General features: G+C 41.0%; 1 protein-coding gene across 3 annotated transcripts in view; it reads left to right on the forward strand.

Moving 5' to 3' along the window:
• Nucleotides 1–16,745, forward strand: part of MXD4 (MAX dimerization protein 4) — a 37,634-nt gene extending 20,889 nt beyond the window's left edge. For all 3 annotated transcript variants that reach the window (XM_058803721.1, XM_058803719.1, XM_058803722.1), the window contains exons 4-6: nucleotides 10,516–10,630; nucleotides 13,700–13,859; nucleotides 15,259–16,745. In XM_058803721.1, the coding sequence (XP_058659704.1) occupies nucleotides 10,516–10,630; nucleotides 13,700–13,859; nucleotides 15,259–15,407 (424 nt within the window). In that variant the 3' untranslated portion in view covers nucleotides 15,408–16,745. The remainder of the gene's footprint in view (nucleotides 1–10,515; nucleotides 10,631–13,699; nucleotides 13,860–15,258) is intronic.
• The last annotated feature ends 510 nt before the right edge of the window (nucleotides 16,746–17,255 follow it).

Here is a 17,255-nt window from a genome sequence, read left to right on the forward strand (position 1 = left end):
TGGGGCTCTGTGGGCAGCGTGTGAGTACGTGTGTGCCTCCATGTCACGTCAAGTGGGAATTACAACTGCTTGATCCTGTAATGGCATGATCTCGTGGCAGCACTTTCCTTATCTAATTGGGTCTGACACTATTCTGAGGTAGCAGACAAACTTGAGTCTCCCTGCAGTGTAATCTAAGAAACTTGAGTGCCAGTAAGACAGATGGGTTTAAGAGGTCTAATTTAGGAGGACTACTAAATTGTAATGAGCACATTTTAATATGCAAAACAAATGGGTGGCTGGCTGAAAGAAGTATTAAATAAAGTTTATTAAAAGCATGGCTGACTAGTTTTTTGTGGACTGTGTTTTCAGTATGTATGATGGTATTTCCATCATTCATGTATTTCTCTACAAGGCACTGTTGTTCATCTGCCTGGATTAGGTAGGTACTATGTGATGCTGAGCTCATGGTACCAGGTGACACTTCCCTCACTATTGCTTAAAAGTGTTAGAGAGGTAAATGTTAAAAACAATCTGTAGATAACAGGGCTAAAAATAGAAGACACCTGAAAAAGAAATTCCTTTTCTATAGCTCTAAGAATTGTTCCTATTTGTCTGACATTGACTTTGAAGATTTAAAATACAGAAAACTGTTCTTTATAGATGAGCACAACCTAAAGGCTGATATGCTAAAATATAAGTTGGAATCTCCTTTTTTCCCCTTTTTTTGCAGAAGAAAAGAAATCCATACAAGGGCAAAAACATACTGCAGTGGGTTTCAGCTGTTTGCATAATGTTTGATTTCTGTTGCCTCAGATTCTTGCAAGGTCAGAGATTTATTGCCTATGGTCAAAGGATGTAGAATCTCATACATGTAAATTTATGATGGATACCATCCAGGAAAGACAAATTATATCCAGCTGCCATTACTTTTGCTTGTGATGCTTTTGAGAATCCCTGTATAGCTTGTAAATTCCTGTTGACATTTCCCATGAAGTACATCTCAGATTTCTGTGTGTTGCTGTTAGTTATTGCCGAGACACAAGAACAATGAAGGGCTTTTAAACCTTTCATGGCTGCTCTTCAGATAAGAGCAGCTTAAGACAGTGGGATGGCTGAAGCATGGGGAAAGCTGTGAGGAAAAACCTGCCTGCAGGGATGAGTCTGGAAAAAAACAAGGAGAAGAGATGAGAGTGGTCAGATGATGGTCCTGCAGCTCTTAGTGCTGCAGGGGCAAAGGCTCTGGTTCCCCAGTGGGTAAAACCGATACCAGTGAGAGCTGCTGGTGTTCCCCCTGTGCTGCAGTCCTTGCTGAGGTGCTCCTGCCTGTGCTTGCCTTGCCCAAGGGCTCCTCTGAGCCCCTCCTGGCTGCTGGCTGGGCCTGGGGGCGGTGCGGGGACGTGGGTGAGCGTGCACCGTCGTGTGACACATCCCTGTCACACCTCGCACGCCTCAGTCAGCTCCTGCTCACTTTGCAGGCACAGGAGCTCCAGTGGGAGAAGGTTGAGGAGCAGTGCAGCAAGAGGCACTAACTGTGCCACAGGGCTTTTGTTTCTTCTGGTGGCCAAAGTCAGGTGTGACTGTGGGGCATGCATCAGTCTGTGTGCTTCTGCTGCTGGGTAGGTTCCTGAAGGGACAGCATGTGGGCACTCTGGCAAGCCACCAGCTGCTGAGGCTCTGGTCAGGTCTCTGGTCCTGGTGTTGTCCATGTTGCTTTGCAGGGTCATTCCAGCCCAAAGCAAGCCTTGGGAGCTGCTGTCATTTGCCCTTCTTAGCTGATGTTCCCAGGTTATGGCAGCACATGGGTGACCGCAGCTCACCTTTTGGTGGGAACCAGAGCACAAAGTGCATCAAAGTCTCCTTGTGGGAATTTTGAGAGATGAGATGTTGATGTAGCCCAGTGCATGTAACTTAGGACAGGCAATTGTCACTGCATTCAGCAAGGAGCTACTGGAGCGACAGGTAATGGTGGGAGAGACAGGAGGCAACATGGGCAGCACGGTCTGCCAGATATTCCCTCTTTTAGGAGTCAGCAGCTTCCCTCTCACAGACCAGCTACTAGTCACCTGTTCCCAGCTTGCATTCCAGCTAGCTTTCTGTTAACTGGCCAAAAATGCATCCATTTGTGGCGCTGCAGATGCTTCCATTAACTTATGTGTACTGAAAGATGTAGGAGTAAGTTCTGGTTCCAGGTATATGTTCTAAAATGTGAACAAGTGGCATCTTTTGGAAGGTGAAAAGGTAAAGGTCAAGTGTGGAATCTGGACTCAGCTAGTGGGCTGAGGTGGCACTAAGGGAAAGTAAATAAAATGCACTGTAACTGCTGAAATGTGCATTTAGATATAGTGTAAAAGAACCAAAATATTTTTCAGAGTGATAAAATGTGCAAAACATGGAAATCACAGGCTGTGTTAACAGGCAGCAGAGGTTTTCTCTATTTCCTTAGCATTGGGAACAGCACCAGACATTGCTGAGCAGTATTCATGTGAAAACTTGCAGATGAGTCCAGAGCAGCACTGACTCTCTGAAAGCTTGTGATGCTAAGAGGCACTTGCAGCAGTTGTTATCCCCTGTTTGGACACTTCCAAGGTGGCTGCTTTCAGTTCAGCAGAGCAGATGCACACAAGTATTCAGCATGCTGGAAATGCATATTGAGGATGAATACAGTTAATACCACAGTAAATAAGGCAGGTGGTTTCAGGGTTGTTGCATTTAATTCATTAACAATCACTGCAATTAGGCACTCACTGCTCTTCCTCCCTGTTAGTTTCCATGTGGGCTTTACTGCAGAATTTAGTTGCAGAGACCCTATAAGATGTTAGACACAGACAAAAAATACTTGGATGAATCTTCACCAGTGGGCAAACTTCAGGCATTTGTTTTTACCGTGAAAAAGACCCTCAGCTTCCTGGTGTTTGGTTTATCTTTCCTTGGACAATAAAAAGCCAAGAGGTTTGCTGTAAGAGCAAGACTGCATTTTCTGGGTTTGACTCAAAGGCACTCGGCTGTGAGCAAGCTTTTCACACATCTCAGAGCAATCTGCACACGGGGTGCCTTGCTATGGTACAGTGCTTTAATACTAAGAGGTTTTCTTTCCTTTTCACTAGAGCGTATTTGTTGTGTAGTTGAAATAGATTGTGCAGCTCAAGTGTGAGCTAGAGCATCCTCAAGAAAAAAAAGAAGTATTTGAGGTATCCTTTGTAGAGAATAAAGTATTAAAAGTGTTTCTGAGTGAAATAAATATGAAAGAAACATGAATTTTTATTGCAGTGGACGGCCGTTATCTTCTATTATGTTTAATATTTTGCTGGAGATATGCTAAATACTGTCTGAATCATTAATAAATAGGTTTCTTTAGAACCATTTATCTGATTGAATTTCTGTGATTTCGTAAGCTGGAAGCTTATAAATAATCTCTTTAAATGCCTTTGTAAACAAATGTGTTTTAATTAGTACAGAGTCATCTTTGGTAGCTTACAAAAAGTCTTGTAGAGGTGTAAATCTGTAATTCCTGACACTTTAATAAAAGTGTTAGCTTAAAGAGGAGCGAGGCAAGTATGTTTAAGTACCAGCTTCCACTAAGCAGAGTTGGGTATATAATTACATGATTACCAACACTGCATATGTGGCCATGATATCCAGAGCTACACAAAATAATATGAATATATTAAATTTTCAGTACCATTAAAACAATTTGCAGCAAAATTATGTCTCCACTTTAGATGTGACTGTGCACAGAATAAAAAGAGCTGCAGCCCTTAAAATATGTTGCCTTATTGTGTCAAGCTCCACTAAGAAGGGATTGAAGCTGCTATCAGAGGACTTGCAGAGTTTCTTGCCCTCGTTCTACCTTGGTGGCAGGTGAACCCTGAAGTCACACTAGGGAGGTTTTTACTGCTACATTTCTGCATTTTTTAAAAACTTTGAAATAATGATGTTTATGAGTAATGATGCTGTCAGTGTTCATCCTGACCCAGTGCATGTCACAAAGTATCCTGAGCTTCTCTTTGCTGATTCTGTCTAAAACTTGAGTGTTCCCTGTATGCAGGTATTTGCATTTCATAAATAAATCTGTGAAGAGTCTTCCTGTAAAAACATGACTGCCTTACAATTGCTGTTAGCTCACTTCTGTATTTTATGCTGAATTTCATGTCTGGCAGGGAGATAAATTCACCTTGCTTTAAGGAGGGAACAGAACCATTAGTTCACTGCTGGTGTCTCTGACCCAAAGTTGTGGGCTCGGGCCAGACTGTTTTGGTTCATAGTGTATCTGGATAACATTTGACTCCAGAAGTGAATTTTTGGTGCAGAGATTCTTCTCTGACTTTACCCTGTGCGCATGTTTAAGCCAGATTACACAGTCCTTATGCAACAATGAAAAATTTAGTAACTGCTCTATATTTAAACCTTTGTGTATTAACTTCATTGCACAGCACCAGGATAGGTTTGAATGTGGAAAAAAAAGTGAAACATTAGAGAAGGAAATTGAAATGCTTAGGTAACTCTGTCCAGTTTGTAATAATGTGTCTTCTACATTAACTTCAAATATGTTTCTAGTCTTTGAAGTTGGGGTTTAGTTTTATTAAGTTTGTACTGAATTTGCTTTGTGATAGGGCATGATGCTGTCTGGTTTTTGGACCAAAATGGTTAATGTACAGAAATGACAGATTTTTAATTTTTACATCTATTTCAAATCTATTGCTTATTCTCACTGGTGTGGCTTGTAGTGATTGCATTGCTTGAGTTTGATCTCTTTGAGAGTATGTCAACCTCCTGTACACAGAGCCAGTTTAGTGGAGTAAAATTGAGAAGTCTGAAATACAGACACATGTTCAGTCACACAAGTGTTTGTTCAGTCACATAAGTGTTTTTAGCACTAAGGTACCCTACAGAAAGCACAGCTAGGGCCTGCTTGTGAGGTCAGCATTGTTTCATGCCTGCTTCAGTGGTGCACTGTGGTGAGAGGTATGATGGGCTATGCATGTGGAAGCAACATCATGTCTAACCCTGCCAACTGCTGCAGCCAGCATGAAGGGAAAATCAGGGCATGCAGTGTGGAATTACAGACATTTAGTGGTTTTTTGGCCATTTCCTAACCTTCCAGATCCTTCCTCCATCAGCTGGAGATGCTGCATGTCTAAGATGCCAGTATGGCCAGGACAACTCCATTGGCAGACTGGGCAATCTGCTAGTAGCAGGGAGCAGGTGTGGACCAGACAGAACTGTTCTGGGATTCCCACAGACTGCTGATAGAATTGCTCCTTCCTTTCTACAGCCAGCTCTGGGTCAGCAGAGAATGGGTACATGGGGGAGTCATTCCTGTGCTCCATGGGGGCGGTGGAGTGAGACCTGGAGGATGTGCAAGGTGAACACTTGTCATGAATTTGACTTCTCTGTAGTGAGCTTTATGCTCTTGCTCACAATTGTTCAGAAACAGATGAGCATGGTCCATCTGACACTTTCAGCAAGTGACCTCTGGCAGTCAGGAACACAATGCCAGCACTGGGAACTGTTTATCTTTGGATGCAGCTTCCAGGAAATGCCCACCCCGTGCTACCCACCACAAACACATGGAGGGCTGTTGGAAGCTTGTCTGCAGGGAGTGCCCAGCTGGGGTGGCAGGATGGACAGGCACACATTTCACAGGAACTCAGTAATGTCACCCTTGGTCATGAGTGTCTGTGGCCATTTAATGTCACTGGGGCTTGGCTGAGGCGTGCCATGCTGGGGACTGAGCAGCTCATTTGGGATATGCACCTTGCCTTTGCAGCTGGCTTTGTGCAGCTCACTGGCCTCTAAATAAAGCCTGTAGATTTATACTTGAATGGTTTAGGAAACACACCTTTGCTGCTGTCAAAAAACTGTGCAACTGCTGCTTGAACAGCTATCTGCTGTCTGATGGCTGCAGGCCATTTGTCTCTGCTGTGCTGGACCTGACAAAGCCCTGGAGAGCCCCTGTGGAAAGGCTGCAGTGGATCAGGTCACTGCACAGCCCTACCAGCAGTCTGTCAGGCAGAGTGGCACAGGTTCAGGCCACACAGCTGGGGATGTTTTGCTGGTACGTGAATAGGAGCAATCTTGTGAGTCAGATGCTCAAGGGTTACAGGCAATTTTGGATTTACATGTTCATAGACATGGATATGTGTCTGTGAATGTTTATTGCTCTGTCTGGGTAAATCTTTAAGAATCTCCAAGGACTGCCTTTCTGGGCAACCTATTCTGGTTGTTCACCACTGCCCCAATAAAAAATTTGTTTCCCACTGTCCACCCTGAACCTCTGAATCCACAGCCATTGCCTTTGTTGTATTATTCAGCCCTACAGAGAAGTATTTTGTTCCCATTGCAACCGTCTGTCAAGTAGTTGTAGGAATTTCTTGGAGTTGTTGCAGTTTCCTTGGAATGAAGATTATCCAGGGTGAACAATGGACTTTTTTGTTTCTTTTTTTTTTTTTCTGCCTCTTAGTATTCCATTTCTTGGTTTACTGCTTGGATTTCCATCTGGGATCTCAGATATGCAGCAAAGCTTATTGACTATTATTTAATAGACTCATTTAACACAATTATGAAATTGATTAGGGTCAAAGATCTTAATATGTCTTTGTATGGCAGCCCTTTCTTTGAGAAGTAGTGAACCTGCCTTTTCACAGCCAAACACTTGAGCAAACTGGAGTCTCCAAGGATAGAGTCAGTGAGTGGTCTTCCTGTGATGGTCTTCTGGTGGATGTCCTTGTTCTGTAGGAAAAGTCTTACTACCCCTTTTTGCTGCTTTGTCCCTCCATGCTGTGGAGCTCCAGGGTTCATTCTGTCATGGGCTCTGAAAGCCCTGCCTCTACTGCCCATCATGGCTTAAGTGGATTCAATACCAGTTTAGGGCAGTTCCCAAAGGGTAGCCTTTGGGTCAGTTGTCAGCAGGTGGCTTTGTCCTTTATGTGAATGTGAGGGGCCACCAGGCAGCTGCTGGACATGGCCCCTGCCCTGGAATGCTGACCAGCCTGGGCTTATCAAGCACTAGAAGAGCTGTAAAGCACTCAGAGGACCCTGCTGTGAACCTGCTTATGGGGAAACACTGGAGTTGAACACCTGAAACCCCTTTATCATCTGGCACAAAGGACAATGTGGTAAATCAGACTGGGCACCCATGCACCTCTCCATATGTGGGGCTACACCCAAAACAGAGAGCTGCAGGCTTGATTTGGATTTTGGATGGCATTTTTTAGATCCCTGCCTTCCCAGATGAAATCAGTATCAGTGATGGGGGGGGATATTTCTGTGCATCCACCTGAAGTGAGGAAATTGCCCTTTTCTGTCAGCTCTGCTGTCCAGGCAGATACCACACTGGCGTTGGAAGCTGGAGCAGAGCATAATGACCCAACTTCAGCCATGTTTCATGCACAGAGACTGTTACCCTGTTGCTCTGACACCAGGCTGCTTTTTTTTTTTTTTTCCTTTTTTTTTTGTTATTATTTTAGGTGGAATTTAAGGCGTGAGCTGCAAAACACAAAGCAGCTCTGGCTGTGATCACCTCTGTGAGTGCCTTTCCCTCCTCCTGTGGTCACAGGCAGCTGAGGAAAAGCAAAAGCTGTCAGGTCCCTGCAGAAAAAGAGAGAAATTAGTGCTGGCAGAGTCTGTACGAGACAACTTATCTGCTGTGAAGTTTGAGTCCCTTGTTCCTGCTGGTGTGATCTGTTAATGTAACATGCCTGAAATGTTTTCTTACATTCTTACAGTTTTTTCTAAGATGTGCAAGATGAAAAACGTGGGGATATTTACTCCAGTAACAGAGGAGTTGTGGTGGGCTGGTTTTCTTTTTGTACATTCACAATCTATGCCATCGATTATAATATACAAATTAGTCACATAAACATGTCTGCACTTATGTAAAGATCTATGTAAAGCTTATGCTTTCAAATCTGTAATGGATTCATAGGTGTTGAGTAATTAGATGAAAGAAAAAGTCCTTTTAAGAAAAAAAAGGTGAAGTTAGAGGAGGTCTTTCAGCAAGTGTGTTTATTACATTTACTGCTATCAGTATCAGCTGGTAGTACTGGAAAAGCCTTAAAGCAGTTTTGTTAATATTCAGCCCCTTTAATTCTTCTCACTGGTCACTTAAAAATTCTCTTCTTAGATTCAGTCCCATGTTCTTCCTGTCACTTCTGTAAAGTCCTGCTCTACTGGGCTGGCAGGTAACATTCAAGAGTTTGTGCTTTACAAAGGCACACGGCCATGCCCCTGAACCTTGGTGATATTTCTGTGAATTCCCCAGTTGATGGCAAGGAAGTGCACTAAAGCCTTGCTTTCTTCTCCCTGTGGTAAGCAGACTTTCCTCAAATAGCAGGAGGCAGATAAGTTCACTATGTAGTCTGTTTCATTAATGTTTTCCAGAATTAATAGTAAGTAAATCTCAGATCAACAGTTCTGTATATTCCTTATCAGACTTCTAATTGCTCCAAGTATATTGCTCATTCTATTTCTAGGTGTTTACCTCTCTATTTACTATTTGGTACCATTCTTCTCCTCTTCCTTCCCATATGCTCCTTCATCTTCAGTCCCCACTTTCTTGGCATCAGTCTAAGTACAGTTGCATCCAGGTTGGGCTAAGTGAAATAGGCTCATGTTCAGAGGCCATCTAGAAAACAAGAAGATTATTTGAATTGAGTCCCTGACACAAGTTTTTGTAATTAAAATGCAACTACCCCAGGTAGTTGTTAGAGATTACAGACACAGAAATAAAAATTTGCCTGGTTAAGATTTTCGGTATAAATATCAGTAGTCCCTAATTTGAGTATTTCAGTATTTTAAAGATTGATATTCCAGTTTAAAGTAGCAGCCTCAGGGGATCTGATTGGGCTCTTTTTGTGAATGCTTCAGCTAATCTTTGTTGGTGTTGTTTAAATAAAAGCATTTTGATGCTTAAGTTTAAAACCTTGTATTTAAAAACAAACCCCAGACCTAAAGTCTGTCATCAGTTTTCTCTGATGAATCAGATTTTTACCAAAAATCCTTTTTCCCTAAGTGGCTTGAAGAAAAAATTTAAAATTTTATGGAAATGCTTTGTGGTTTCTTAGCTAGTACACTGCTGATTTATAGGCAGAGAGAACTACATGTGTAACTATGTAGTCATTGCTGTTCAGTGTTAATTCTGTTTTGCTTTGCATTTTATCAACATTAATTCTCAGGTTGTTTTCACATTGCACTAATCATTCCAATTACAAATGTTTAATTTGTCATTTGGTGCATATTAAACCATACTGAAGAGTGTTTGGGCCCCAGAGTGTTTGTCCATTTCAAACATTGATGCTGGACTGTGGTTCTGAGCTCATTGTTGAAAAAAAGTTTATTCTTGACCAGAAGTGTTGAATTCCCTGCAGTGTTTGTTTCCTTCATGCAGCATCGAGCAAATTTGAAAAAGATGATTATTCACCTCACTCTTGGGATCTGCTTCAGTTCCTCTTATGGCTGTGAAGGCAATGCCAGCTCCAGGTCATGGCTTTGCTCAGCCTGTAACAGGCTGGCAGAAAGGAGGATAGCAGTTATTCATGGAAGCACTTCCACAGCCATTTCTCATTGCAGAACTGTGTGGATTCCTGTTCAAGGGGTGTGAATCAAAACCAGGAGAGATTTTCTTTAGGATGTAACTGCAGAAACACACTCCCATGCAGTTCTTTGCTTGGCCACTGCCTTGTTTTGGATAGGTCAAGCAACTCTTCCTTGGACTGTTGTATCACCAGCTGCTTTCTAGTTTGGAAAATATTTGTAGAAACAGTATTTTGTTCATCCTCTTTTTACTGATAGATATGGCAGTAGTGCAGGAGAGATTGTTGAGAGCAGCAGTAGTGATACTTGCAAGGGAGTAACAGAGAAATCAGGACCCTGTTGTTGAGGAATATGGCTGGAAGCATCTCTTCTTGTGTGTTTATAAAAAACACAGTGCAGTGAGAAGAAGAACTGTCTCCTTCTGAGGGGACTGTGGGTCAGTAGAAGGGAGGAGAAGGGGCATCAGGACTTCCCTGTTAAAATGCATTGATAAACCATGGCTGAAAACAACTCTGAGCTGTGAGGAGCTGCAGGGATGCCCTTGGCTTGCATAGGTGGAGTGTGTCCTATTGCAGCAGGCAGGGATAGGAAGGGGGAGAGGGGGATCAGGGTCTGCAGCTGCCCACAGCTCTGTCTGTGCCTGCAGAATTCCCTGCATTGGAGCAAAATCCCAGGTTTTTTGCCTTACCCAGCCACAGGTTGTGTGCAGCCCTGCCTGGATGTCTCAGATCTCTGAGCATACTCCCCTTTGGTTAAGATGGGACTGAGCAGGCTGAGCAAAGTGCTCTGAAACACAGGTATGAGCCTCCTGTGTGAGTGTGCCAAGCAGCATTACTGCATTTCAAGTGACCTTTCAGTCTGAAACTCTGCCAAAGGGAGGGGAAAGGAAGCCACGGCTGACTCGAGCTCTGAGCAGAGATCCTGCAAACAGATGGTGTTTGCATAGAGGAGATTCTGGTCGGGTGCAACTCCACTACAACTCTTGGTTTTTGATGATTGCAGGCGGGCTAAACTCCGGCTATATTTGGAACAGCTAAAACAGCTTGTGCCTCTCGGGCCGGACAGCACCAGACACACCACTCTAAGTCTGTTGAAAAGAGCTAAGATGCATATCAAGGTAAAAACATTCATCCATGTTTTTATTTCTTTCAAGGGAGAATCTTCCAGAATGTGTATCCATAGAGAGGAAACAAATTTTCACACAAAATCCATATCCATATGTCCCATCTTCTGGATTTATTGGCCTTTATTACTTGCAGGGATTTCAGTCACAGTGTCAAAGTTTAGTGGTTTGCAATTTAGCATCTCAGATATATAAAACAGTGGTTTTGTGATTTCTTAGTTGCTAACTAGTGTATTTAATACACTATAATTTAATTTATTTTACACTATAATTAAAAAAAAATTATCAAAGCTGTTCTTTAATTAATATATTTATTTTTAAGAACCAAGCAAAGTAGCATTGTACTGAATTTACTAAAATGTAAAAAGCCAGATCCATTAATGATAAAAAAATAATGGAATCAAAAATATCATATCTATTAGTGAGCCTTACCCCATCAACATTTTGTTGACCAGGTTCTCATTTAAATGAAACAAAAAATTAAATGCAATCTCCTGTTAGTTGCTGCTCCCCTTGTTACAAGTTTAAAACAAAAAACAGCCTTAAATCTCACCTATGATCCAGCAGCAGTGCAGGTTCTACATTTGCGCAAGTAATTCAAAAGAAATTATTTCTCAGGCCTTCTCTCTCCAAAGACACCTTCACTCCCATTTTCACTGTCATTGTTTTCAGGGAACAGGGTTATATGCAGAAATAAGACAAAGAGGTATTCAAATGCAAAAGTTAAAGAACAGGTTTCTGCTGCTGTGTCCAGGACTGTAATTACTCATCTGGCATTTTTTCAGTGTTACAGAGAAACAGGTCAAGAAAAGTGTCAGGCAAAATTGAACACTGTCAGTAATCTTGGAATATTTTGGAGAACATCCTGCTGATGCACAGCTTTAAGATTCACTGCTGTTAAAGAAGTGGGCATGATTCATATGAAGAAATAAAGATTATTCTACACAAAACCATTCTTGTGAACAAGCTTACAGAGCTACTTTTTCAGCACTTCTAAGCACATTTACTCCAGCTGGGCAACCCCTGTTTTTACCATTTGAGATTTTGGCCTCTTGTTTATAATTCAGGCTAACATGCATGAAAGGCACTGCATGTGGTTTTTGTCTTGGGCTGCCCCCCTATGATGGGCTTATGCATACAAATTGAAGAAGTGTTTTTACAAGTGGCGAGTGTGCGAGATTAGCCCTGCAGTTACCATTTCAGCTGCTGATAAAAAAAGCTGGGAACAGATTCTTTCCAGATCTCTCTTGCACAGCACCAAGTACTCGTCTTCTGAAAACCCAGACTGAAGTTTAACTTTCTTTTTAAGATTTTAACTGAACCTTCCCAAACTGGGTTGGCATTTAATTGCTCCCCTTTTGTCAGGTCAGCTCCCTCTCCTGCCCTGCCAGAGCTTGCCCGTGCCCAGCTGGCATTTTCAGCACAGTTATTAGTTCTCAACTTTTCACACACACACCCACACACCCCCACACACACACACACACTCACACCCCATATATTGAGATCTGCTCTGAAAGACTAGATGGTTTTGAGTCTCCTGGATATGAATCACTGAGTTCTTTCCTAAAATAGTTGTTAGAGTTTAGGATTGCAGCCAGGAAAATACAGGAAAAGGAAGTCTGATCAATTGGGCACATTTGGTTTGTTGTGTACATGGATGTACCAACCCCTTTTCCTATTATAACATTGTGTATCCACCTATGATGATTATCTGCAGAGTGTATTGCCTGGGAGGGGGCTTAAAATGTGGTGGAAGAAAGTAGATTTCATTGAGCCAGGAAACTGCCCTATTCAAGGGTGTCAATTATTTTCAAACACTTTTATTTCAGGCTTGCATGGGAACAGCAAGATCTCTGAAAGGGTTTTGCTTGTGTTTTGCTGTGCACTGTCCCAGCCCGCTCGCCTCACAAAACCAAGGCTAGGTTCATTCAGATGGCAGGGAGGAGACTTCAGCAGCTGTATTCAGTCCCTGCACATCTCCTAAATCTCAGTGATCATGTAAACACAGCTCACAGAGAAATCTGCTCACTCTTATGAGTGCTTTTACTGCTACAACCTGTAATTTACTGCATCAGATAGATAATTTTTTTTAATAATAAAAGGTGTTTTGATTTGTGTATCCTTCATGCTTTTAATCCCATCATACTCTTACAATTTTTTCCCTAATTACGCAGTCAGTTTTTTTAAATGGCTAGCAGTGATTTGGAGAAGGGCTCAGTTCAAGTACAAAAAGGTACTTTATTCCTGTTACTGTATTTGGACCAACAGTGCAGCACATTTTATCGGGTGTGAAGCATTCTTTTTATTTGCAAAATTAATACCTGCTTTTATTCTGTCAGAGGGGAGATTTTAGGTAGATATGTGAAGGATCCTTTCACAGGCTGTTTGCCGAGAAATTCTGAATTAATACCACTGACTTTGTAGATATCACAGAATTATCATACTTGCTCTGGAGAAGTTCAAGGAAAAAAAAGAGCAAGAATAAAGAGAGTTGTTAGTAAATTCCTCCTTCTATATATAATTAATGCTGCTTATTGTTCATGAAGCATTTTAAATGCTAAAATTTTCCATGGCCTACGGTAGGAGGGAGAACATTCAGAGGCTCACGATGGTTTCTTTATGGTGATAGGTGGAGTAAGAGACTCATCTAAAGATGCATTATGTTCTCACTGAAACCTGAGCTGTGCTCGAGTTATCAAAGATGATGCTGGTTTCGCCTGATAAAATGATTTCAATATTCCCCACAACCAAGGCAACAATAATTTGGTCTTAGCCAGGGAATGTCAGCTAGTGGCAAGAGAGTCTCTGAGGGTTGTTTTTTAAATTATAATTATTTTTCCCCTGTAACCATATATCTTTACCGTGAAACAAATTCAGTCTGCTAAAATTGTACTGACCTCTACAGAATGCTAACTAAAAAATCGAAATTTTAGATTTAACTTTATATTAATTAATTAAAATAATTAAATTGCTTTGAAATTACTATTTATGAGAAGACCTTAAGTTACTTATGCTTTTGCATGGGTACAGACTGCCAGCTCACTGTGTTTCTCTCCCTTTAAGAAATTGGAAGAACAGGACCGAAAAGCTCTGAATATTAAAGAACAATTACAGCGGGAGCACCGCTACCTCAAGCGCAGGCTGGAGCAGCTCTCCGTGCAGGGCATGGAGCGAATCCGCACTGACAGCATGGGATCAACAATATCCACTGACTCTGAACAAGGTAACTCAGCCAGCCCTTCCCAAAGGGCCTGCAGCAGCACGGGGGAAAAGGGAAGTAGGGAAACAAGGAAATGTCATTTGGAACTAAAATCATGCTTTCAGCAAAACCCAGACAAAATTATAACATCATGTGATTTGAAGAGTAAAAAATTAAGGCATCTTTTTCACATTCTTTGAAATTATTTTTTTTCCTAATCAGTTTTGAAGCTGTTAATACTGTGTGTATTTTTAAAGCTATTTTTCCTGCATGTATTTTTGGCAGTTTTTTTAATAGTTACCATTTAATGTTTTGAATTTTTACTGTAATTATTGGTAAAGCTGGCATAATATTTTCTCATGGAAAAAAATATCTTATTTAGTCTAATTCATTTGTGTGAATAAATGATTTTCACATCATTTATTGTGAAATTTTAAAACATTTTCTGTGCAATGATCACCAAGGGTTCTGTGCATTTGTTTCTCATTTAAGACAGCTTGTCAAGCTGGCTGTTGCCATTTCTTATTTTCCCATTTGGAAGTTTTTCTGGCAGAACAGTGGCTCAGGCTGGCTGTTTCAGGGCCCAGGGGGATTGAGTGGATGGTCTTGGGGCAGTTACCTGGGGACAGGTGGCCACACCATGGGCAGCCAACACCTGCATGGCTGGAATTACCATGGACAGTTCTGCAGTAGGACAGACTCTGAGGGCTGGCTTTTTTCTAAATCAGTGTCAATCTGCAGGTTGGAACAGTTCTGGGAAAACATTTGGTATTTATCAAAGTTGCAGGGTGCTCCCATCACAGGAATGATTGGTATCCGATTCTATTGATTTAGGAGGTTGAACAATTGCTTTATTAAAACTATACTATATTACATTACAATTATATTAAAGAGAGATACTATACTATACTATACTATACTATACTATACTATACTATACTATACTTACTACTATTGAAAAACTCGTGTCTGTCTGCAGACTGACAGTCCACACAGCTTGGACCTGATAGGCTAATTGGCATAAACAATTTCTACCAGAATCTAATTACTAAATTTCTTTAGGTAAACAATCTTCTTAACACACTCTGTATCCGCAAAACACTAGGAGCAGCAAGCAGAGATAAAAATTGTTTTCCCACTGCGCATCTCCAGAAAAAAAACTGAGAGAGAGAATTATGTCTCTCTGTTCAGAGAATGTGAATGCCACAGGTGTTGATGTCATGGAGTATATTTATGTCGCTGAGGACAGAAGGAATTTTAATTCTCAGGTGGACAAGATGATCCTTTCCTCAGGAATTACTGTGCCAGTTCTTATTTTTTTTATAATTATTGCAACTGAAGTGTGATTCAGGTGTTGATTGACACTGGCCCATGACTAGTCGCTACAACTTTCTGAAAATGTGCCTTCTTATGTTTTCTTTAGAAGTAGATATTGAAGGAATGGAGTTTACTCCAGGTGAAATGGACAGTATTGGAAGTGCCAGTGATGCTGAAGACCACTACAGTTTGCAGAGCGGTTCGAGTGACGGAGGTTACACACATTCCCGCAGACTGAATGCCAGGCTCTCATAGTGCCTGAGTTACCTGCTCAACTCAGGACCATCTGACTGAAGCACTTATATATGAATATTCCAGAGGTGTCAACTGCCACTCTTCCGGGAAACCCCAACCACAATACTCTGACATGGAGGTTTCTTACCCACGGTTCCCTGCACTGTAACCACAATATTAGATATTGTAAATCATGGGTTTGCTGCAGAGAACTGTGGTTAGGTACAGTTGTGACTTAAAGCTAGCTTGATGTAGCCATCCTGCAAATTAAAGGAAATAAATTATGTCGTTCCATTCAAGAAGTATTAAATTCAAACTGTTGGAAGCATGGCGTAAGGGAGTTTGACAGTTTATTTTGATTTTGCAGAAACCATTTTCAAACATGGAAGAATAAATGAAATCTGCAATGTGTTAGTGATTCAGAGATACAAAAATCGAAAACTACTTTTTGTGGTATTTTTTCATGAAAAAACCCCAAACCCAAAACATTTTGAATGCTGTATAGTGGGCTCCATAGAGTAAATTCTTTCAGCAGTTGTTGTTTGGGTGAAGCAGGCAGATAAATGTTCAAATCTCAAATGATCTTTAGAAAAGGTCGTATTTACAAGTCACTACTGTACTTCAAAATGGGGGAAAAGCCAGCTCTAATAATGACTTCATGTGGGATGATCTCAACTTTCTTTTGCTTTTTGTATTCAATATCCAACCAGCAGCAAATCATTCTATCCATGTTAACGGGAGCAGTAGAAAGCAACATGGCAGTTTTAACCTGTTACCGTGGAGTGGATGACATTTGAAGCATTTCAGTGGTTTTATGGGTTGTTGTTTTCATTTCTTTCTCTGAAGAATACTCAAGTGATCCAGTTTGTGATAGTTAATCTTTCCTTGCAAGGAAATGAAATCTCTGTTTGCTTGTATTTTTTTTTCTTCTCTTCTATTTACACATGTCAATACATTCTTATGGAAGGCATGGCTTAAAATTACAGTATTCAGCTAGAAGATAATTAATTTTTTTTCTTTTGCACACTATAATTGCATTTTCTATTCTTAAAAAAGTGCAAAAAAATTAAAATGTATGCTGTAAAACAGCAAAGTTTATTTAGTACTCATCAAGCTGTTCAGAACATATTTACCCAAATTGTAGCAATACTATGAAGATGTATTTTAATACAACTTCTGCTTAGTGAAGTCATTAGAGCTTGGCTTGCCGGGTAAGAAAAAAATGGACCAGTCTTTGCATTATCTGTTTAAAGAAGGTCTTTTAAAAAAAGAAAAAAAAAAAGAAGAAAAAAAAAGAAAAAAATTGAAAAAAAAAAAAGAAAAAAGCTATAAACACTTTTAGGGAAGTGATTTTAGCAAGTGTAGTCTATATTTCCTGTAAGAGATTTTGTATTATATTTTCCTAAATGTTCTCATTTACTTGTATAAGGAGGGGAATGGTACAGACCCAGACCAGAGTCTCAGGGACTCTTCACCTTTGTCATATTGTGCCTTGGTGACCATTTATGTATGCCTCTCCTTCTCATTGTTTAAAGGACAACTAAGCTTTGTTTCAAGACCCTCTGTTCAAATGGTCAGTTGTCCACCTTCTTACGGATGAAGCAGAGAGGTGTATTTATATCTTCACCCTCTCACAACTGATTCAGTGTGGCTTTAAGTAAAATCATGAAATTAGGTTTTGGTGCGAGGGTTAATTGTCTTTGTATGAGCCCTCCCTTGGATTCTTCAGCACCCAAATCTATTTTTTGTTAGCTTATAAAGTCAGGGTCTCTGTGAGACCAGCGCTCAGTGGCTTGGGAAACACAAACGTATACTGTGTAAGGCTATGGGATGTCCAAGTGTGGTGCCATTTTTAGCATTCAGATACAA

This window comes from Ammospiza caudacuta, chromosome 4 (genome assembly GCF_027887145.1).
Source record: "Ammospiza caudacuta isolate bAmmCau1 chromosome 4, bAmmCau1.pri, whole genome shotgun sequence".
Taxonomy (NCBI): Eukaryota; Metazoa; Chordata; class Aves; order Passeriformes; family Passerellidae; genus Ammospiza; species Ammospiza caudacuta.